The 23,601-nt window shown below is 43.8% G+C and overlaps 1 protein-coding gene and 1 pseudogene across 2 annotated transcripts in view; one reads left to right on the forward strand and one right to left on the reverse strand.

The window, feature by feature from the left end:
- WBP4 (WW domain binding protein 4) overlaps positions 1-18,156 on the forward strand; it is a 35,118-nt gene extending 16,962 nt beyond the window's left edge. For both annotated transcript variants that reach the window (XM_058670679.1, XM_058670681.1), the window contains 3 exons: positions 5,825-6,015; positions 10,534-10,697; positions 17,065-18,156. In XM_058670679.1, coding sequence (XP_058526662.1) covers positions 5,825-6,015; positions 10,534-10,697; positions 17,065-17,272 — 563 coding nt within the window. In that variant the 3' untranslated portion in view covers positions 17,273-18,156. The remainder of the gene's footprint in view (positions 1-5,824; positions 6,016-10,533; positions 10,698-17,064) is intronic.
- Positions 11,413-13,628, reverse strand: LOC105941701 (BRCA2 and CDKN1A-interacting protein-like; annotated as a pseudogene).
- Positions 18,157-23,601: the final 5,445 nt, after the last annotated feature.

Raw genomic sequence — 23,601 nt, forward strand, 5'->3', positions numbered from 1 at the left:
ATGCCCAGACGCAGATCTCACGCATGCCAGTGGGTGCTAATCCCTTGCCTGGCTTAGCTGGCCCCTCCATCTTGAGCTAGTTTGAGCTGGTGAATGTTGTAGCCTGGACCACCTCACCCTGTTTTAGGGTGCATAGGTTGGTGCTGCAGCCTGGACCTTCCCAGACTATTCTCAGTCCCTGTACCCATGAATGTTGGCAGGTTCCATGGTCACACCTAGCTCAGCCCATCACCATCTCAACTCTTGAGCTAACCAGTGGGACTTGTATTTCCACAGGATTTTCCCACATAATCCGCACCTGGACCTGGTTCTATCATGTACTGGTTAGTGTCATGACCCTGCGTAATGTGACCTGTTTCCTGTTCATATCTAGCTCTGCTAGATTGGCTTCCAGCCCTTTTGTGTGGGCTGGCGTGTGATGGTCAGCAATATTCCATGCTAACAAGCCCAACTGAGTGCTCCCATGTGGGCTGGTGCATGAATCTGACCCATACAGATCTTCCAGTCTCTCCCCTCCAAACCACCAGGTCTCAGTCCCCTCACCTGCAAGTACAGTGGCTCTGTCATTGGGTGTCCCTCAGGATTTATTCCTTACCAACCTGTACAGTGGCCTTATCAATGGATGTCCCTAAGCAGTAATTCCACACCCCTCAAACCCCAGAGCTTGCCGCTGGTTGGACAGGGAGCTAGGATCTCCAGCAGGAAGCCTGGCCCGGGTGCTCCCAGCCACAACCACATGGCTGGGAGATTCAGAAGTCCATGTCTCTGAACAGACCTACCTGGACTCCACACACCACCATGGTGGTGGTGGGCAGAGCCATGATCCTGAGCATGCCCAGAGCCATCCAAGATCTGCCCATGGCCTAATCACTCTGGATGGAGGAAGTTCTCAGATCTTGGGCTTGGATAAGCCCAGGATTCACCCAGGGCCTGGCATCAGTGATGGGGAGCTGGGATCCCCAGCAGGAAGCCTGACCTGACATGGATTCTCCCCTCCGCAGCCTCATGGCTGCAAGATTCAGACATCCACGCTTCTAAGTAGACTTCCTAGTACTGATTTTTCAGCAGAGTGAAAAGGTAGTACACATTCTGTGGGGTCCCAGAACAGTATCTACCACATAGTAGGTGCTTTAAAAATCATTTCTTGAATGCTGTTTTGTTACTTATGTGAAATATTAGACAAAGGAAAGTAACATTTTTATTAATGCTGGAATATATCCTATGTGTATACTAATAAAGGGATGTGTATACTGGCTTTTCCTTAGTTTATACCTGAACCAGTGTAATTATTAATAGAGCACCATTTGTTCTTAGAACTGTCCTGTTTGGACAGCGAATTTGTATAGCCTCTCCCTTTTTAAACTAAAAATATAAAATATAATTATTAATGTTGTCATTTTACTAAAAGCCTAGTGAACCACTGGATGGCAGTAGAGTTCAGTCCACTCAAGGTTTTTTCCTCTACCATAAAGAAGATAAATTGTACTTGTTCAGAAGCACAGTATTATTTTACCTTGTGAAAAATTGCAGTAATTTTTTGTTACTGTTGTATTTGATGATGTTTATGTGGAGGATGCATACCTAAGTGGGAAAGGCCAAAGATTAGGGGAACAATGAATGAGACCATTGTTTCCAATTTTCTTCTTCTTCCTGCATCTTGGGGTAACTGGGAGAGAAGGGGAAAAGTTATACCCAGCATCCTAACTGCACCAGTACCTGGGAATGGAGAACGGCCACCCAGTGTCATCCCAGAATCCTGAATGAGGAGCATACTCTGAGTTTCTGTTCAAGTGGTTTCGACAGTTCTGAAATGCTGTTGATTTCATTGTTCTAAGGATGAGGAAATCCTTTCACGATCCATTGGCTCACATAGTTCATCTTTTTTTTCTAAGATTTATTTTTATTACAAAGTCAGATATACAGAGAGGAGGAGAGACAGAGAGGAAGATCTTCTGTCCAATGATTCACTCCCCAAGCAGCCGCAACAGCCAGTGCAGCACCGATCCAAAGCCAGGAGCCCAGATCCTCTTCCAGGTCTCCCACACAGGTGCAGAGTCCCATAGCTTTGGGCCATCCTCCACTGCTTTCGCAGGCCACAAGCAGGGCTGCCAGGATTAGAACCAGCACCTATATGGGATCCCAGCGCATTCAAGGCAAGGACTTTAGCTGCTCAGCTACCATGCCGGGCCCCACATAGTCCATCTTAAGAGTCTCCATTCACCCAGATATTTGCTGTTAACGCTTGGCTTTAGTAGTTGTCCATTTTGGTTTGGCCTCTATCCTCTGCTGTCGTGCTAGTTGCCCCAGTGGGCTGCCGTATCCTCCATATGCATCTAGGGTTGCTGTCCACTACTCCATCTTAGACACTGAGGCGACCCAGTTCTGACACATGTACTCCACAGTCAGACCACAGATTCTGCGGTTCTCCCTATGGTTGTAGTTCTGAGTTTAGCGGTTTAGTTGAGGGGATCCCAAAAGAAACCTCATCTGAGGTGACCCTACACCTGACTCTTGGGATCTGACTGAGTTTATCACCCACATCAGCCTATGCACACAGGGGTGCTTGCAGTTGCTTGGATCAGTTCTGTCTCCAGCCCCATCTCTTATGCAAGCCTGCGGATGTTGCAGCCCAGCCCAACCCTTCCCACCAAACACTGCCCTCATATACACCAGCGGAAATTGCAGCTTAGTCAGAGTGACCTCAGTAACCCACTAGGCCCACTACCATCCCTGGTTCCTGTGCATGCCCATATGTGCAGCAGACTGGTCCAATCTGTCCCACATCCATTCAGCTCTTGTTCACTTCAAAAGGTGTTAGAACCTAGCACAACCCAACCAGTCCCACCATCCAGGCCACAATCATGCCAGTGAGTGCCACCGCCTATCTAGCCAGGGCTACCCCCAGCCCTGGTTCTCATGCTCACCAGTGGGGCAGCCCATCAAAGAGGTTTCCCTGCTGGGCCCACTCCCATTCCCGGATCTTGCACTCTCCATGTGGTTCTGCAGTCTAGCTTGACAGGATTTGCCCCCATTCCCAGCACTTGCCAGCCAATGCTGCAACAAAGCCTGACCAGTGTGTACCTGCTCTGGCTCAGCCCTGTACCTGTGGATACAGTCTGTTAGCCCAGCCTGGCTCTCCCCCTAATTCAGCTCACATGCAGGTCAACAGGTATTGTAGCCTGCCCAGTCTGGTCTACCCCAGTCCTAGTTGTGCTCACCAGCAGGAGCGTAGCTCAACCATGGAGTCCTTGCTGCCCCCTACTGGCTAAAGTCCTCCTCCCCTCCCCGGGGCCTATAATGTGCTGGTGGGAGGAATGGCCCACACTGAAAAGGCCCACCACACCTTGACATTTTCTGACAACAGGTGCTGCAGCCTGGCCCTGCCCAGTCTGCCCCCAGTTCAAGCTCATGCTGGTAAGGTGCTACAGACCAGGCCAACCTAGGTGGCCCTCAATCCCGGCCCTCCTGTGAACTGACTGGTGTTGTGACCAAATATGACCCGACCCACACTTATGCCAGTGAGTACTGACCTGGCCTGATCTGGGCTGTCCCCCAGCCCTGGTTCTTGCACTCACCTGTAGGGAGTTCCCCATGCTCCTCTTTCAGGCCTCCCAGTAGCAGATCTCACGCATGCTGTTGAGTCCCTGGCCCAGTCTGACTTAGTTCACCTCTTGTCCTGGCAGGAAAAGTGGACTTGTCCAGCTGGCCCACACCAATTCCAGTTCTGTTGGGTGCTATAGCCCAGCCACACCTGGTCAATGCCCTGACTCAGCTTTCACATGTGAGGGGATACTGAGATCTAGCCCAGCCTATCCTACACCTACCTTGGCTCTTCTGAGCATCAGTGGGCACTGGAGTCTTGCCCAGTCTGGCACACCCCAGACCCAATTTACATATATGCTGAGGGGTACTGCAGTCATCTGCAACCCAGATTGTCACCCCTAACCTGGCTCTTGCACTCACCCGTGGGAACCAGAACCCAGCAGGGGTGTCCTCTTGTCTCCCCAACCAGGCCTGTTTCCAGCTACAGATAGTGCTTGTGCCAGTGGTTGCTCAGACCCACCCGGCAAAGCCCATCTCCCATCTTGGCCTTTGCCATCAAATGCTGCAGCCTCATCTGGCCCAGCCTGCCTCCAGTCCCAGCTCTCACCAGTAGGTGCTGCAGCCTAGCCCTACCCAGTCTGCCCCCATCCTTGGCTCGTGCAAACTGGTAGGAATGATGGGCTAATCTGGCATGACTTGCACTCCAGTGTGACTCCTGCACTCCTGAGGTAAGGTTTGGCCCAACCCTGCTTGTTCTCATTCCCGTCCTAGAAGCAACACGCTCACCAACAAGTGGAGCTACCTTGCCCATCCTAGCCAATACCAGACCTAAATCACATGCTCAGCAACAGGAGCTGCTGCCAACCAGGGGAATTTCCCAAGTTCCCCTACCAGGCCCACTCACAGACCCAGATCTCACATGTGCCAGCTGGTGCTAGACCCTTACTGGCATAGCCCGCTTCTTGCATCTCATCCTTTCTATGAGCTGGTGGATGTTGTGGCCCAGACTATGGCACACCTTATTCTTGGGTGTGCCTGCAGATACTGCAGCTGCACCAGCCGGTCCTATTTCCAGCCCTAGGACCCTTGAGTGTCAGGGTTCCACAGTCATGTCTAACTAAGCCAGTCACCACCCCCATGTCTTGAGCAAATCAGCAGAAAATGCAGTTCCACAGGGGTGAGCCCACATATGCCTTACAGAATCTGCCCCTGGAACTGATTCTCTCATGTACTGGTTAGTGTCATGGCCCAGCCTAACGTTACTGATACTCTGTTCTGACACTTGCTGGCTTGTACTGTGATCTAGCCCTGCCAGATGGACCCCCCAGCCCTAGCTTTAGTGTGTGCTGGTGGATGGTGGTGGTCCATGGTAACTAGTCCAGCTCAGGTCTCCCATGTGGGTGAGTACATCAGTCACCCAGAAAGGTCTTCCAGCTTCTCTCCTGCAAATCACTCAGTCAAGGCCCCCTGCAAGTGCGGTGGCCTTGTTGAGGAAAGTCCCTTGGAAGTCATTCCTCATCTGCAACATACCCCTTCAGCGGGCCTCCGTCTCACATACCCTCTTACCATCTTCCCAAGCAATCCACAGTCCCTGCACCCAGGAGTACATGGGTTCCCCAACCAAGTCTTTCTAAGTCCAGTCTTCCAGTGAGGTGGTGTGCTGGCCTAGAGTTCTGCCTGCATCTAGGATCCCAAGCTCCTGGCACTCATGCTGGCCTGGGACCCTACCCCTCCGCCCACCCAAGATCGAAACACATTCAGATTTCCCCAAGCCCATTCTACCAGCACACCCTGCCAGCATGCTAACCTAGGGCTCTCTCCTACTGTTCCCCAACCCCACCCAGGACAAAGCAGGTGGGGAAATCTGCAGGCTCACTCTGCCTACCTAGGTGTGAGCCCTAGGTCCTTCCCCACTTCCCCCTGGACCCCTGCAAGCCCATACCCCCAGGTCTTCATGAGCCCACATGCTAGGCACCAGTAAATCTTGTTTTGTAAGTACATTTATATTTCCTGAAATTGGTGTCAATCTATTGTATTACTGTCTGATTTCTTGTTCCATTAGAGTTCTGGTTTATACCTATAATAAATCCAGATTGTTGGAAATCAACTTTAAAAAGTTTAAAAATCAAGAGGATTGTGAATTTAATTTGTCTTTTTGATCAGGTGATAGTATGAAGTAGATGCAGTTGCATTAATAATTATAAAAGAAAGTGTTATATTGAAATGACTTTTGAACAGAATTTGTAACTAAATAATATGACTATTAAACTGTATTCAACAGAATCTAAATGGGAAAAACCTGATGACTTCATTCCACACACTGCTAATTTGCATTCTGATAAAGTCACTAAAAAGTCACTTGGTGCCATAGAAGAATCCAAATCATCAGATTCACAGAGTGATTCTGAAAAGGAACAGGAGACAAAAGGAGAAATCTCTACAGAAAGACCAAAGTTAACAATAAAATTTAAGGTAAGTTCTTGTTTTTCACAATTTTGTTTATAAAAATGTCTATAAAACTTCATACTTCAAGTATGAGATAGAAATAAAGCTAAGGCTTATGTGATTACTTTCTCATACCTACAGTATTCATCTTCTACAGTTTCAGTCACCTGTAATCACCCACAGTCCTATAATAATACATAAGTTCAAGAAAAAATTGATTAGTTTTAAATTATTATGGGTAATGCAGTGAAGTCTCTTTTTACACTATGTCATTATAATTGTTCTATTTTAATATTAGTTTTTCTCTTATTATGCCTAATTTATAAATTAATACTTTTTGTAAGTACATATGTGTGAGGTAAAGCATTAAGGGTTTTGAGCTTCTAGAAGTTTTGGAATGTTACATCACTAAGATTAAGGGGACCTACAGTATTTTGGCAACTGCACAAATGGTTTACTTATGTTTATTTAGAAGTAAGTTGTTGAGTTCACTTTGGACCTTGGTTTGAAAGGCCTTTGTAACATTCAGAAAGCTGTCTGAACAGGCCAGTGTGCACATCTAGGCTGGAAATAGTAGTTTGGGTGTTGTCAGCATACTAGTAAGAGTTCAAATCTTGAAAAGGTGATATAACATAGGAATATTACCTTGAAGAGCCTTGAGAAACATTAAACATTTAACTGGCAGGCAGAAGAAGAGAATCTTGAAAGGCGGAATGAAGAAGAATGGTTACAAAAATACACAGAGGGATTGATGTTATGCCACAGCAGATTAAACCCTAACTTGTAATACTGCATCCCATATTGGAATGCTGAGATTACCAATTCAACTCCTAGCTGCTCCACTTTGAATCTAGTTAACTACTAATGTACCTGGAAAAACAGCATCAGGTATCCCAAGTTCTTGGGTCCCTGCAGTCCATGTGGAATACCTCAATGAGTTCTGTGCTCCTGACTTTGGGATGGCTCAACCCTGGCAATTGTGGCCATTTGGGGGCTGACCAGAAGGACGAGGCTTTCCTTTCAAATAAGAAAGTCTTTAAAAAAAAAGTCATGAGATTTGTGGTAGAGATCATTGAGAGAAACTTCAGACGAGATGGTCAATGGAAGCAAGAACAAAATAGATTGGTATTGAGCAAAGAAAAAAACAGAACACATTCTTTTAAGAAGAGAATCATATATTTTAGCTTCCATTTGCTCATTTAGACTGAAGTTTAGATAGCTTTTTAAGAATGAGTAGTTATAGGGAGCTTGATGACATTAATAAATTATCCACTGAGTTATGGTGGAAGAGAAAATGAATCAAATAAGAGGGCTAGTAGCCCCACAATGAAGAGAAAGCATACAAAACAGAAGTTTCTCATTATTGCTGAAGTTGTATAGCTTTTGTGACTTTCTCCAGAAATAGTAGCCCAGGTGACAAAGTTGAGCATTGATCCATGTGTAATTAGGTGGTAAAATCAAAGAAACTGGAGGAAAAATAGTCCTAGGCCACATCTAGAATCTTGTCATTGCTTGAAATTTCTCTACTTAACACCATATTGGGTTAAGTGATGTGTTCAGAGCCAAGTCCTTGGTATAGTACACTCTCATGTTTATAGTCAAATTTTGATAATCCAGAGTTTAGGACAATTCTGGGAAAAAAATTATTTCCCTTTTAGTAATATTAGTGTATCTGTTGTTAAAGCAGTGATTACAAAATGAAGATAATAAACTGCCTGTAATCTTACCATCTTCCAGAAGTATCACTGTAATGACTTTGTATGAGTTTCTTTTTAATTTACCATTTTTTCTATTAAGATGCATTTACTTTAAATAAAACATGGAATACTGCATTAAAGTTTTACTGTCAGTTTTCAAGTTAACCTGTCACAAAGACCACTAACTGCTAATCTGCCGAGGTAATGACTGCACTTGTTCTGTGGTATGAATGTGAATGTTATTATTTAGACAACCCGAAGTAGAATACTTGTTCAAAATAACCCTTAAGAAAACTAGGAGAGGGCCCGGCGCGGTGGCCTAGTGGCTAAAGTCCTCGCCTTGAATGCGCCAGGATTGCCTATGGGCAACGGTTCTAATCGCGGCAGCTCCACTTCGCATCCAGCTCCTTGCTTGTGGCCTGGGAAAGCTGTCAAGGATGGCCCTAAGCCTTGGGACCCTGCACCTGTGTGGGAGACCTGGAGGAAGTTCCTGAATCCTGGCTTCGGATTGGCTCAGCTCCGGCTGTTGCGGTCACTTGGGGAGTGAATCATCGGATGGAAGATCTTCCTTTTTGTCTGTTCACCTCTCTGTATTTCTGACTTTGCAATGAAAAAATAAATAAATTAGGAAAAAAAAACTAGGAGAAGGAGTGACTGGAGAAGCATCACTAAACAGCATTAGTGTATACTAAAGTTGAATAGTACATATGTAAAGGTTTCATCAATTTATATAGTTGGGTCCTTTTTTATAGCATTTCAGAGGAACTGTAAGAGCATACAAATTATTAATTAGAATTTTTTGGAAGTGTTTAGATTCTATGCAGAAGGTTGGCCTAGGGACAAAAATATTTAGGGTGCTGTTGAAGAAGTGTTTAGAATGATTGCCTGGGCTAGCATTGTGGCATAGCAGGGCACTGGTGTGTGCCCAGTATGGGCTGGTTCGATTGCTACCTGCTCTTCTTCAAAACCAGCTTCTTGCAAATGGCTTGGGAAAGCAGAATAGGATGACAAAATGCTAGACCCCTGCACCCAAAATAAAGTCAGGTGGGAGGAATTGTAGAACAGGACAGAAACTAAAAACAGTTGAAGAACTGTTATCAGAAAGTGAGTTTTGGCTTTGAAGATTTTACCTTTACAGTGGTTTATATTAAATTATCATATATATTTATTAAACATTATATTAAATTATTAAATATATTATACTAAATAGTCATATATATATTTAAGGTCCGGCATTGTGGCATAATGGGTAAAGGCATGTCTACAATGTTGGAATTCCCTATGGGTTCCAGTTCATGTCCCATCTGCTCTGCTTCCCATGTGGCTTCCTGCTAATGGACTGGGAAAAGCAGCAGAAACTGACCCAAGTGCATGGATCCCTGCTACTCACATGAGAGACTTCCTGGCCCAGCTCTGTTGTAACTATGTAGGGAGTGAACCAGCAGATGGAAGATCTCTCACTCTTTCTGTGTCTTCCTCCCTGGAACTCTGTTTAAGTTCATATAAATAGATCTTTTTATAATTTTTATCTTTAAATGTTTTGTATTTTTATTATGTAGTGGGTTTTATATATGAGGAAAGATACATAAGATTAAATGACTGAAACAGTCTAGGCTAAGGTGAATTGGTTTTGAGACTTACAATACTGAGACTAGAAAATTTTAAGTGCCCCCAGGATATCAACAAGTGTTCAGATAGGAAGAAAATGACACTGGAGGGCCCTGTGCAGTGGCCTAGACCAAGTCTTCACTTTGCATGTGCCGGGATCCCATTTGGGCTCTGGTTCGTGTCCCGGGTGCTCCACTTGAATCAAACTCCCTGGTGTGGCCTGGGAAAGTATTAGAGAATGGCCCAAGAGTCTTGGGACCCTGCACTCTTGGGGGAAACCCAAAAGATCTTTCTGTATCTCCTGCTCTCTGTATATCTACCTTTCCAATTAAAAAAAATATGATACCAGAGTTGCCAAAATCATCAGTGAATCTGGAGTCATTGCCAGAAATCAGTAAATTACAAACAGTGGAGAGGAAGAGAATGGTACAGAAGGTAGTATGAGTCTCAGAAGGAGACATTAATAACACAAGGAATGCAGTAGGAAAAAAAATGTTCTGGCCTTGAACTTCGTGCCATAATTAACTATGTAAAGATTGTCAAAAAGAAAAAAAAAGTTGACCTGGGATCAGATAATATTTTTGAGAGAAAATGGATGCTGCCTCCTAATCCTTTTGAATATAGGGGGAATGATGATTTAGCAGCTATTTATTTGAAAGAACTGCAAAGGAAGCAGCATTGTAGGCCCCCACCCAGGGTTGTGCACTTTGCTCTGAAGCTGAAGTCTAGTGCCTGATGCACTCGTGACATTGGCCGCTGATCTGTGTTATCTCAGGTGGAAGGGTGCCATAAAATCCAAGCCCTGTACAGGGACTCCAGTAGAAGCTGCTTCCGCTCCAAAGGCTACTAGTTGTGTAGACCAGTGAGACTCTGGAAGTGTCCTTAAGGTGAAGATGAATTTTGTTTAAGACTAATGGGTTGAAGGAGTTCTTTAAACAGAAGCATCTTAAGACATGGCATCAATTCAGACATAGTTTAAAGAGCAATCATCAAATCTCTAAGGTAAAAAAAAAAAGGACACAAAAGCATCTTGTTTATAAACCCTTAAATGTGGAACTAATGCTGTATTAGCAGTTTATCTATAATGAAAAGCTGATCAAAATATGTATTGTGTTTAGTACAAATTAAGTTAATGAGTTGAAATATTGGTTATAAATCTTTTTTAAAACATAAGTAAATTGTATTTTTCTTTCCCTGGTAATTTGGCTTTAAATGGATTATTTCTTTTTCTACATCTCAGGAAAAAAAGAAAAACAGTGATGAGGGAACTAAACCACAAATACAGAAAGAAAAAAGCCAACCAAAACAGAATTCATCGATTCCAAAAGAAGAAAAACCAAAAGCACAGAAAAAACCAAATCCTTATGGAGAATGGCAAGAAGTTAAAGAAGAAATAAAATCTAAGTAAGTATCTAAAACTTTAATTCTGCCATTGTTAGTAAATATTTCACATCCCAGCATGTCCATAAATCTCAGGAATGCTGTGCTCATTAAATGTATTGCTCATTTCTCCTTTTACTTTTTACTGTTTTTGAGTGATGTGTAATAACTGTACATGCATATGAGGTGCAGTGCTTCAGTTCATGTAAATAGGGAGTCTTCAGAAAGCTCAGAGAATGCATATTATGTATAAACTGAATTTCGAATCTTATGCACAGACTTACCTTGTATTTGTATTTTTTTATCTTAAAGATGAGTTTTATTGAGTTCTTTGTTACTATCCCATGTTTTTTTTCTAAAGATTTATTTTTTATTTTTATTGTAAAGTCAGATACATAGAGAGGAGGAGAGACAGAGGAAGATCTTCTATCTGATGATTCATTTCCCCAGGTGGCCGCATCGGCTGGAGCTGCACCAGGCCGAACCCAGGAGTCTGGAGCCTCTTCTGGGTCTCACACATGCGTACAGGGTTCCAAGGCTTTGGGCTGTCCTCCAGTGCTTTCCCAGGCCACAAGCAGGGAGCTGGATGGGAAGCGAAGCCACTGGGATTAGAACTAGCATTCATGTGAGATCCTGGCACGTGCAAGACAAGGACTTTAGAGAGGCTACCGCACAAGGCCCCCAAGTTTTTCTTCTTATTGAAAGTTTGTAATCATCCATTCATAATCTGACCAAAATTTTAAAAAAGCATATTTTGTAAATGTGTCACAGACACATGGAGTAGAGCCCTACATTTGTAGAGGACTTTAAATAAAGTCATGAGCTTTTCAGTAAACCTCCACAGTTTTCTGATAATTTTCACTAAGTTGAGCTCAGTTCTACCCACAGCAAATGGGTTAGACAGATATCCTTTAAGTTTGTCCATGATCTCGTTCATCTTTTTAGCTGGAATTACTATCACAGCTCTCAGGGGCTTCATGGGAACATCATCAGAAGACCACCTGCCTCCCAGACAAGTGTCACTGCCTGCCTGCATGGAGTAGCTGAAATTGAGGATTGCCTTGTTAGAGGAAAATTCTTCCTCTGCTTTTGCACACATTAACTCCTCTTTCTTTCGGTTACTCCATTTCTTTTTGGAATTGCTTTTTCCTGTTTTCACCGAAGTGTTATTAATCAGAAGGTAGAAGCAGCACTTCCCACCTGGTTTATTGGTCTTGTGTGCCTCCATGAGTCCTTTGTGCAGATGCTGGTGCATGGGCAGAGTGATCTGTTGGGAACACTGATGAACCTCTCTCTCAATGGTTTACTGGGGTGCTTCAACAGCTTGTCCAGCTGTTCAGCCATACTCTTGTCACAGTTCTCATATAGACTTAGAACCAGCTCTTTGATTTACTCAGCACGCTGGGTATACTTCCTTTCAGTCAAAAAAATTTTTCAAGATTTTTCAATTTTTGGGCCCGGCGTCGTGGCCTAGTGGCTGAAGTCCTCGTCTTGAACATACCGGGATCCCATATGGGCGCCAGTTCTAATCCCAGCAGCTCCACTTCCCTTCCAGCTCCCTGCTTATGGCCTGGGAAAGCAGTCAAGGACGGCCCAAAGCTTTGGGACCCTGCACCCGCATGGGAGACCCGGAAGAGGTTCCTGGTTCCTGGCATTGGATCGGTGCACACCGGCCCATTGTGGCTCACTTGGGGAGTGAATCATCGGATGGAAGACCTTCCTCTCTGTCTCTCTTCCTCTCTGTATATCCGGCTTTCCAATAATAATAAATCTTTAAAAAAAAAAAAAAACCACATTAAATAAAAAGAAAAAAATGAAAAAAAAATAAATTAAAAAGAAAGATTTTTAAATTTTTATTGGAAAGGCAGATATACAGAGAGGAAAGACAGAGAGGAAGATCTTGCATCCAACGGTTCACTCCCCAAGCGGCCGCAGCAGCCGGAGCTCAGCTAATCCGAAGCCAGGACTCAGGAGCCTCTTCCAGGTCTCCCACATGGGTGCAGGGTCCCAAAACTGGGCTGTCCTCAACTGCTTTCCCAGGCCACAGGCAGGGAGCTGGATGGGAAGCAGGACCTCTGGGATTGGAACAAGCACCTGTATGGGATCCTGGCACGTTGAAGGGAGGACTTTAACCGCTACGCTATCGTGTTGGGTCCCCTTTCAGTCAAATTTAAAAGACTCTTGAAGCCAAAAAGCTCATCTTCATCCATATCATCATCGCTGTCTTCTGAAACGTCTGTTTGCTTAATGACACTCCACAGTTCTATTAGTTAGGCAGTGTTTACAGGATTGGTCTTGTGTGCAGATGCTGGTGCATGGGCAGAGTGATCTGTTGGGCAACGTTGATGAACCTCTCAATAGTTAAGGATAAGCTGATGCCATAATTTCTTTTTTTTTTTTTTAAGATTTATTTTTTTTTTACAAAGTCAGATATATAGAGAGGAGGAGAGAGAGAGAGGAAGACCTTCCATCCGATGATTCACTCCCCAAGTGACCGCAACGGCCAGTGCTGCACCGATCAGAAGCCAGGATCCAGGAACTTCCTCCAGGTCTCCCACACGGTTGCAGGATCCCAATGATTTGGGTTGTCCTCGACTGCTTTGCTAGGCCACAAGCAGGGAGCTGGATGGGAAGTGGAGCTGCCGGGATTAGAATCGTTGCCCAAATGGGATCCCAGCACATTTAAGGCGAGAACTTTAACCACTAGGCCACCGCTGCCCTGCCCGCCATAATGTCTTAATCCCATCATGATCATTATCTGAGATGGAGGAAGCTTCAAAGTCAATATTCATTTTCTCATCAATAACTGTTGTCTTTCTCCTCGTCTTTGTCACTGTCATCATCGTCCTGCTCCTCATCCTCCACTTTATCCTCTTCTGCTTCTTGCTGGGCCAGGGTGCATGGTGGCAGTGGGACCCTTTCCGGACAGCTCGCCCGCTTGGGTCTAGACATCATGTTAGCCCCCACCATGCACACACACAGACATGCCTTGTATTTGTATTTTTCCGTGAATCTTTTGAAGTACCCTCAAATACTGTTTAATGATCAGATCGGGCTAATTCACACGCAGTAAGTAGCTCTGCATGATTATCATTTGTGGTGAGAACACTCAGTGGCCTCTTCAAGCTGTTTTATAATACGTAATGCATTATTGACTAGATTCATGCTAATATACAACAGACTATCAGAACTTAATTTCCTAATAACTATAGCATATCAGTTGGTCAGCCTCTCCCCATCTTCCCTTTTCCTGAATTTTTAAATGATTATTAATGGTTTAATATTTTATCTTTGTTCTTATATTTATTTTGTTAACTGCATTTCTAGCAAATTTCCAAATATTTCTTTTATTTTTATAAGTTATTATAATATCCTTAGGACATGTTGTTTCAAACTTGCATTTTTGTCCAGATATGGATAGGGTGGAGCACACGTTTCCAGTCCCTATCTCCATAGTACTTTTGCCCTGTATCAGTGAGAGAGAACGAAAGTCTTCCTGTACTCTTGTTTAAAATAATTGAACTGAATAGCATGTTTTAAATAATATTTGAATCTAAGCAAACAACATAAAATCCGATTATTTCTCAACTGTAATGACCAAGAACCACAGGTTAGGGAGAGCACTATTCTTGCTTTATTCATTTTGTTGTGACTAGTATACATAATCCACTGCAGTGTTATTTTCATTTGCAAATGATAGAAATGATGTATCCAGGTATGCAGTGCCTGCATACATACATGAACAAAACCGGGTGATGCCTTATCATTCTTTGATTCCTTCAGCTCTTCATTTCTCTGAGTAGACCCTTTCAAAGGAGGCTCCCCCAATCTAATTACAAAGCTGTAGAAGTTTATTTTACTCACAGTTAGAGGCCTCTGAAAAAGAGAGTATTTCCTTTTTAGAATTATATATTTATTTGAAAGAGTCCTAGAGAGAAGGGATTTTCCAACTACTGGTTCACTCTCCAGATGGCTACAACAACCAGGGCTAGGCCAAGCTTGACGCAGGAGCTTTGTCTCTGTCCTCCATGGATTTGGTAAGGTCCCAGACCTTGAGCCATCTTCTTTTGCTTTCTTCAGACCATAACAGGGAGCTGAATCAGCAATAGAGCAGCAAAGACATGAATTGGCACCCTTATGAGATGCAGCTTTACCTGCTGCACTGCAATGCTAGCCCCTAGAAGGTGTTTCTTTAATGGTAGTTCCCAAAGTGGTCCTACTTAGATCACATACTTGGTTCCCATTCCTGAGCTAACTACCATGAATCATGAATGAATACAGACTGCCCTCAAAATTCAGGTATGCAAGGGGAGGAAATGTAGTTCCCAGAAGGAAAAAAAATTATTTACCAGAAAAAGAATGTAATACATTGGGTAAAGACCTACAATGCCAGCACCTCACATGGGTACCAGTTTGAGTCCCAGCTGTTCCACCTCCAATCCAGCTCCCTGCTAATATACCTGGGAGAGCAGTGGAACATGACTCAAAAGCTTGCATCTTTGACACACTTATGGGAGACCCAAATTGAGTTCCAGGGTCCTGGCTCCAGCCTGTCCCAGTTACAGGCATTGCACAAGTGATCCATCCACTATAACTCTGCTTTTCAAATATATGGTGTAAAAGGAAAAGGGGCATATGAAACAGTAGAGGATCCAAAATTAAAGGAGGCTATTTCTGGTTCAAGTGCCTACTTTCAGTTTAGTTCCTCAGATGCCCACGACAGCTAGGGCTAGACCAGACCAGACCATATCTAGCATACAGGCATTGCATCCAGGTGTCCCATGTAGCTGGCATGGGTCCATGGTCTTGAGACACCCTCTACTGCTTTCCCAGGCTCATCAGCAGAGAGCTAGGTTGGAACTTCAGCAGCTATTTAGGTTATTGAAATTTCTTAATTTTACCTGGTGTAAGGGTGGTATGGGGTATAGAATGTATGTTTTGAATTAGACAGACATGTCTTTTAATCTGAGTTTATTAGTTATGTAACAGTTTAATTTGACCAAATTATTGAGCCTTTCTCTAAATCTCCATTTCATCTGACAAAATAAGAATAAAAATAATATTTAATACTTCATCAGATGAAATTAGCATCATTTTTGACAGTCTAAGGGAAAATGAGAAAAGCGAACAAAAATGGCATTTAATGTATATTTTTTCAACAGTTTTTTTTTTAATTTTTAATTTTTATTGGAAAGGCAGATATACAGAGAGGAGGAGAGACAGAGAGGAAGATCTTCCGTCCAGTGGTTCACTCCCCAAACGGCGGCCACAACGGCTGGAGCTGAGCCAGTCTGAAGCCAGGAGCTTCTTCCGAGTCTCCCACATGGGTGCAGGGTCCCAAGGATTTGGGCCGTCCTGCACTGCATTCCCAGGCCACAAGCAGGGAGCTGGATGGGAAGTGGGACCTCTGGGATTAGAGCCGGCACCCGTATGGGATCCCGGCATGTTCAAGGTGAGGACCTTAACTGCTATGCTATCGTGCCGAGCCCCAGAATTTTTTTCTTAAACATTTATTTTTGTATTAAAAAGCAGAGGTAGAGAGGGAGAGACAGAGATATCTTCCATCCACTGATTCACTCCCACAGTGGCTGCAGCAGCTGGACCTGTGCCTGTCCAAAGTTAGGAGCAAAAAGCTTTTCAGGGTACAGAGGCATTTTTTTGCAAAACAGAAGATTTTTTCATCCACCCCTTTCTGATTTTCTCTTTATGTCAGCTTAATAATTACTTTCTCTAGATGGGGGATACATGATTCTCAGTACATTTTGTGTACTTCAGCCACTTGAGAGAGTTAAACATAATGATATTCTGCTTCATGTTCAGAAATCTGGTGGGAGGAACTGATGAGTATGCTGTGATGTTGCTCTTTTATGGCTAGGCGATAGTGTACTGTGATCTTATACTAATCACTGATTTTATAACCACTAAACTGATTGCTTACAACAGATCAGGTGGATGGTTGAAGAACTAGGAAAAGGGATGCTCAGTATACCCAGTTGAGCTTTCTACATTGGGATATTGAAATTGCATGGTTTTCATCATGTGTACTGTAAACCTCTAGAGTACCTGTCAGTTTGTGGCAAAATCAGTCTTGATAAATACCCTCTGTATCCTTGTCCTTAAACTGCTTATCGTGTGATGAGTGTTAGGCACAAATAGTTTCTAAGATGATGTTCCATCCTTTGCACAACAGGAATAAGAGATGACACTGCATCAAGTCTACATTATTCTTATGCTAAATAGTGTGTGAAATCGGTATTTCTGGATAATTTTCTGCTCCAAAATGACCAATTCTAGCTTCATTATAAAGGTAGTTTTGAGGCTTTAATCATTTGTAGGTTATATGAAAACATTACCTATCAAATAATGGTTTTATTTTTACCTTCCCTTCTAGTGAGGGGGTAGATTTGGAACTTCCCAGCACCGAAAATGAGTATGTATCTACTTCAGAAGGTGATGATGGGGAACCAAAAGTGGTATTTAAAGAAAAAACTGTCACTTCTCTTGGAGTTGTCGCAGATGGTGTGGCGCCAGTTTTCAAAAAGAGAAGAATTGAAAATGGAAAATCCAGGAATTTAAGGCAACGAGGTGACGATCAGTAATTGTAATAGAACTTCTTCCATATACTTTCTGGACAGAATGGAGACAGTACATCTTAAAGATTCTTTGTGTGTATTTCTAACTACTTTGATGCTAGAAATTTAGATTTATTCTAAATGTATTTTATGTGAATTAAATCTTTTTAAAAAAAATTTTATCTTTGTTCCTAAAATGGAGCCTACCACATTGCATTGCAATACAGTGTATTATGTTCAGTGTCTAAAAATTTATAATTATGTCATAATTTAAGATGCTGTGTATCTGTTATTCAAAACATGCAGACAAGGCTTTATTCCATTCTTACTCCTTCGCACATGCTTACCTTGCAAAATAGAACATTCACAGCCAGTGGCAGATTGATTCTTAAGATCCTGTTTGAGACTTATATGGAAGTATTTCCATCTCAGCTTACCTTCCCAAATTTAAGGTCAAAGGGCAGGGAGCAGGAGCAGCTCAGGTACTTCAAATGTAGTGGTTAATATGTGGTAAGATCTGGACCAAAGGTAGAAATGAAAATTAGCCCCAGCTGAGTTTTGTTTCTGAAGCATTTTAACTTTTAACCAGCCATTGTGCTGGTTTGTCAGTTGTCTTCAGCAGTAGATGTCCAGGAAAATACTTTTTTGTTTTTACGCTTTAACACTATTACATAAAAGAAACTTGACTAAAATAGACCTCTAGCTTCATAAGTGACTAGTGTTCACTCATATTAGGAATTTTTCCATTTTCTCATTAGATTTCTTTAAAGATGGACTTACTTGCAACTTCTTAAAATGATATTTTTCATAAAATGTACAGTATTTAACTTTTGGTAGTAAAAATTTGTCTTTTTAAGATACTAGTGTATATGTAAGAAAATTGAAGCTTATTAAAAACTGTGAAATACAGTGTCTAAGGCTGAGTCCGCGCAACCACTGGCAGGCGCGTGATCTGTGGCTGGGAACAGATCAGTTGGGGAGCTAAGGGGACAACCCTAGCTGGGTTGAGGTTCCCACCAAGGGGTGCGTGGGCTGGAATGGGGGCTGCGTTCTATCTAGGAAAAGTTGTAGTCTTCCTTGGCACAAGTGTGGACTGGGACTGCATGCACCGAGCCGGGTCAGACTCCAACACCCTCTGGTGTCCTGGAGGACCAGGGTAGATATGGGATGGACTAGGCAAGGTCTCAATCCCTACTGAGCCATGTGTGAGCCATATGTGGGTATGGACGAGCCATGGCTGGGCTGAACCATCCAACAGCAAGGACCAAAATGGGTTGAAGACCAGTCAGGAAAAGACACTGTTCCTGCTAGGACAGGAGGTGAACTGAGTAGGACTGGCTCATGGACCCCCGGTATGCACAAAATCTGGCATTGGGAGGGGTTCTGATGGAGGAGCCTGGGCAACTCCTCTGGCAGGACACAGACTGCAGGTAAACGCAAGAAGCATGATTGGAAACAGCCCAGAACAGGCCTTGGAAAGTTTCCCACTGGCATACATTTGGCCTGGGTCGGGGGCAGACCAGGCTGAATCAGTTCCCGTCATCCATTGGCAAATCCGAGCACTAGAACAGAGTGTGAGTCAAGCCAGGTTCGGTCGCAACAAAAACCAGTGCACAATATGGAATGCCAAGGTGAGGTTGCCTGTACCGGATGTTACCACAGTGCCCAACCAGCACATGTGAGAACCAGGAAGGGAGGGGCGGAGCCAGCAGGGGAATAAGGGGTGGTTTCCTTGCTGGACAGCTACTCCCACTGGAGAGTGTGAGCTGGGATGGGGGCAGACCAAACTAAGCAGGGCTACAACACCTGTGCGCCTCGTGGACTAGATCAGGGAAAAGCCAGGCTGGGCTGATTATTCCTACTGGTGCAAACAAAATTAGAGTGGGTGAGGGTTGTTTGGGCTAAGCCGCAGCATCAACCGGCAGAAGCTGGCACTGGGGTCTAATTCTGTCAAGTCAAACCACAGAATCACCTGGAGAGTGCACAATCCGGGAGTGGGAGAGGCCTGGAAGGGAAATAGCGGGCTCTTCCCTCTTGGGTTACCACTCCCACGGGAGGGCACGAAAACTAGGTCAGGGACTGGGGTGGCTAGACAGATATCCAACAGCATCTGTGTGGGCTGCATAGTGGAGCTGGTTAGATAGAACTAAGCTTTAATACCCATTGAAATGTGTGAGAGCCAAATGGGGTGTGGAACAGACTGGACTACTGCCAGACATACTGGCAAAGCAGGGTAAGGAGCGGGCCTGGTGGGGGTTATCGAGGGTCGCTCTAAGCTGCAGCTCCCACTGGTTTATGCGAGGGCCGAGTATGTGCTGGGCAAAACCAGGCTGGACTGCCACACCCATTGGTGCCAGTGGAAGTCGGGGCTGAAAACAGAAACAACCTAGCGATCGCAACCACCAGCTGATCGGGGTGATGGACTGTGCCGGGCCCTGTGCTTGCTAGTACATACAAGAATCTGAGAACACCCCAGACAAAGTTGCTTTTGAGATCTCCCCAATCGAATGCTGGACTCAGAACTCTAACCAAGAAAAGACAGAAGACAGAACAGGTCAATCAACCATCTCAGCTATATGTTGGCAGCGAAATACGGGACAAACGGAGACCCTGTGATTGACTATGTCAATCAGTGGATTCTTCAAAGACTCATTGTACTTGGAGTGGCAAGATTAGCAGCGATTCACAACTGATGAACTATCAAGACCACTTGATCAAGACCCTTGGAGCATGCCCTACATCCGGGACCTGGGGATTGTGGGAAATTGGGTAGGCCTTCTCCCTTAATACCTGCCTTTAAACAGGAAGGAAACAATATGGGAATAATAGTCTTACCCACTTTCCTATAGCCCTTGAACCTTTTTACCCTAATTAACTATGTAAAGATTGTCAAAAAAATTTAAAAAATAAATTTTAAAAAATAATAAATAAAAACTGAAATAGTGAAGTTCTGTTTTTTTTTTTCTAATACATGTATTATCAAATAGTATTTAAAGAGTTTTGGGGTATTAAGTGAATTTATTTGATATTTCATGAATGTAAAAGTCTAGTTTTCCCTCCATTATGAAGAATTATTTATATATTTTTTAATTTAGTTATTTTTGTTGGAAAGGCAGATACACAGAGAGGAGGAGAGACAGAGAGGAAGATCTTCTGTCTGATGGTTCACTCCCCAAGCAGCCGCAACAGCAGGAACTGAGCTAATCCAAAGCCAGGACTCAGGAGCCTCTTCTGGGTCTCCCACATGGGTACAGGGTCCCAAGGCTTTGGGCCATCCTCGACTGCCTGCCCAGGCTGCAAGCAGGAAACTGGATGGGAAGCAGGGCTGCCAGGATTAGAACCGTTGCCCATATGGGATCCCGGTGTGTTCAAGGCGAGGGCTTTAGCCACTAGGCTATTGAGCCGGCCCTAATGATATGTTTTAAAAGGTAGTCTCGGTAATATTACTCCGGAAAGAGGCTTGAGTGATGGTGTTTGTTTTTTAAACTACCATTCATTGACCCTATTTGGAGACAACATGGGAAAGGGCCCTTGGCAAGCCTGTGCACCGGAGAGGTTCAAGGTCATTGGTGCCCCAAAACACTGCCCTGGCAGGCAGAGGAACCCACGCTGATGCTGGACTTTAGCACCTCAGCCACTGCCAAGCAGCAGCGCAGAGGTGAGCCCAAGCATTTGGATGGTGAGTCCAGGGCCACCCCTTCTCAACCGGACTTGGCTCCTTGGTCCATGTGCTCATGCATACCAAACCCTCCCCCAGTGCCCAGCCTAGCAGAGGCCACGATGTGTACCCCAGTGCGGCCCACCACTGTACCACTGGGCACATGTTCACCCGCCTACCCACAGACCTCCTCAAGGTCAACCCAGCCCTACAATCTGCAACCTCTACCGCTGTTAACTCCATTTCTGGCTGTTCTGCTTCTGATTGAGCTTCTTAAGCATGTACCTGGGAAAGCAGCTGAAGATGGTCCAGCTTTGGCTCTAGCACTCAAGTAGGGCACCCAGACTCTGGGATCCTGGTTGCAGCCTGACCCATGCGTGACTGTTGCAGCTATTTGAGGGATGAAGGGAAACTCTCTTTGCTGCTCCAACTATTTTTTTTCTAAGATTTAGTTTTTTTTAATTGGAAAGTTAGATGTACAGAGGAGGAGAGACAGAGAAGATCTTCCATCCAATGGTTCACTCCCCAAGCGGCTGCAACAGCCAGAGCTGCACCAATCCGAAGCCAGGATCCCGGAGCCTCCCCTGCGTCTCCCGTGCGGGTGCAGGGTCCCAAAGCTTTGGGCTGTCCTCCACTGCTCTCCCAGGCCACAGGCAGGGAGCTAGATAGGAAGCAGGGTTGCTGGGATTAGAACCAGCGACCATATGGAATCTCAGTGCGTGCAAGATGAGGACTTTAGCCTCTAGACTACTGCACTGGGCCCTCCAAACATTCTTTCAAATAAAATAATTTGTTTCTTTTAAATTCTTCAGCTTCATGTTTTGTAGTAAAAATCTATGCTATGCTTTCAGACATGGTTTTAGTGTGGTCCCTAAAATTTGTAGGCTGTAAGTTTAGTCCCCAGTTTGGTAGTGTTGGTCAAACTTGTAGGAGGTGGGGGCTCCGGCAAAGTGAAGAGGTCATGCTGGGGACACTAATGTTGGCTTCATGGAGTTAGTTCTCATCACAGTGGGTTTTTACAAAGTGAAAACGAGCGCACATGCCTGGCCTCTTCTGCACGCAGCTAGTTTCCTGCCATATTATGGTATTGTGAGGACAGTGGTGCCATGTTCTTGACTCTTGGAGCTCTTCAGCTTGAAGCATTTTTCACTAGCAACACAAAATGGAGCAACTCCACAACTCACAGCTGGACGACAAATGGGCAATCAAGAGTTACAGATACTTCAGGGACCACCACTGTGGTCAAGCCACCTGTGCCCCATACAGGAGCGTCGGTTTGAGTCCCAGCTACTCCACTTCAGATCCACGTCCCTGCTAATTATTAGTGCTTGAGTTCCTGCCCCATTTGGGGGAGGTCCAGGTAGAGTTCTGAGTATCTGGCTTCAGCCTGGATAAGCCCTGGTCCTTGCCATTATTTGGAGTGTGAATCAGCAATGAAAGATCTCTGTTTAGTATTCAAATAAATCTTAAAAAACATATTTTGGCCTGTTGCAATAGCTTAGAAGCAGACTTAGACTTAGCACTAAACGTGCTACTTTCCACATTTCTTAAAGAACTGGGAAGATCAAGTGAAATAGTTAAAAGGCATTGTTTCAGTTAGACTAAGGCAAATTATCCTATTATGAGAAGCAGGTTAAGGAGTCATCATTCTTAATGGAGGCAACTGAAGTTATAGAAGGGGCAAGGATGACAGATGAAGTGAATGGCCATGGGAGCATTCCCAGCACCAAGCATCCCTAAGTATTAGTGTTTAGCAGGACAAATAAATGAAAAATAAACCACTAATGAAATGGGTTTTATTATTTATTATTTTTACTTCATTAGGATTTATTTTTTCATCCCATATCACACTGCTGGTTTTGAGCTGCAGTTGTTCTGCTTTCAGTAAACCTTCCTGCTGATGAACCTGGGAATGCAGCCTGAGACAGTCCAAGACCTTGAGACCCCACACACATGGGAGACTCAGATTAAGTTCCTGGCTCCTGGCTGCTGCTGCTGCTTTGCACTCTGTTGCTCTGGCTTTCAAATTTAAAAGAAAAAAAAAATCCTTTCCAATTAAAAACTTATTGTAAACTAAGATATTACTACTATTTGGCTAGACTTTAACTCCAAGGTTAAGAATAACACACAGGAGAATTTGGGTTTTTTTTTCTTTGCATAACTTTAATCTGTAGATAGATAATCTGGCTGGAATAAGCATTATCAAGCTTCAACCATACAAAACAAAAATCTATCAGCAACAAGTTAATAGGAAAACATGGCAAAAAATTAACACTATTAAGAACAGCTTTTCAGTTAAGTCCACTGCTGTCAAATGAAGTAAATTGTCACCTTAAACTGAAAAAGCATATATATTATAAAGAGACACAGACAAAGCAGGCATTTCATTTAAAATATTAAACATGACTATCTTTCAGAATTTGCAAAAGGACAATTGAAATGACTAAGAAAACATTGTTTGTTTTATTCCTTTTGCATCTCTTCCTATCTTTACATTTCATTCAAAAACTTAGTCCTTCTCCAAGAGCATATTCCTCTGCTGTGTATTTGAGTTGTCATGTATATGTAACGTTAGCCCTTATGCATTAATCTGTTTTCACAAGGAAAACACAATGTCAGCTGTGTAGAATTCAGTATCTATTTCTAAATTTGTCCTTACATTGCATGTCCTTGTGGTGACAGAAAAATAAACACTAGA

The sequence above is a fragment of the Ochotona princeps genome, chromosome 12 (assembly GCF_030435755.1).
Source record: "Ochotona princeps isolate mOchPri1 chromosome 12, mOchPri1.hap1, whole genome shotgun sequence".
Lineage (NCBI taxonomy): Eukaryota > Metazoa > Chordata > Mammalia > Lagomorpha > Ochotonidae > Ochotona > Ochotona princeps.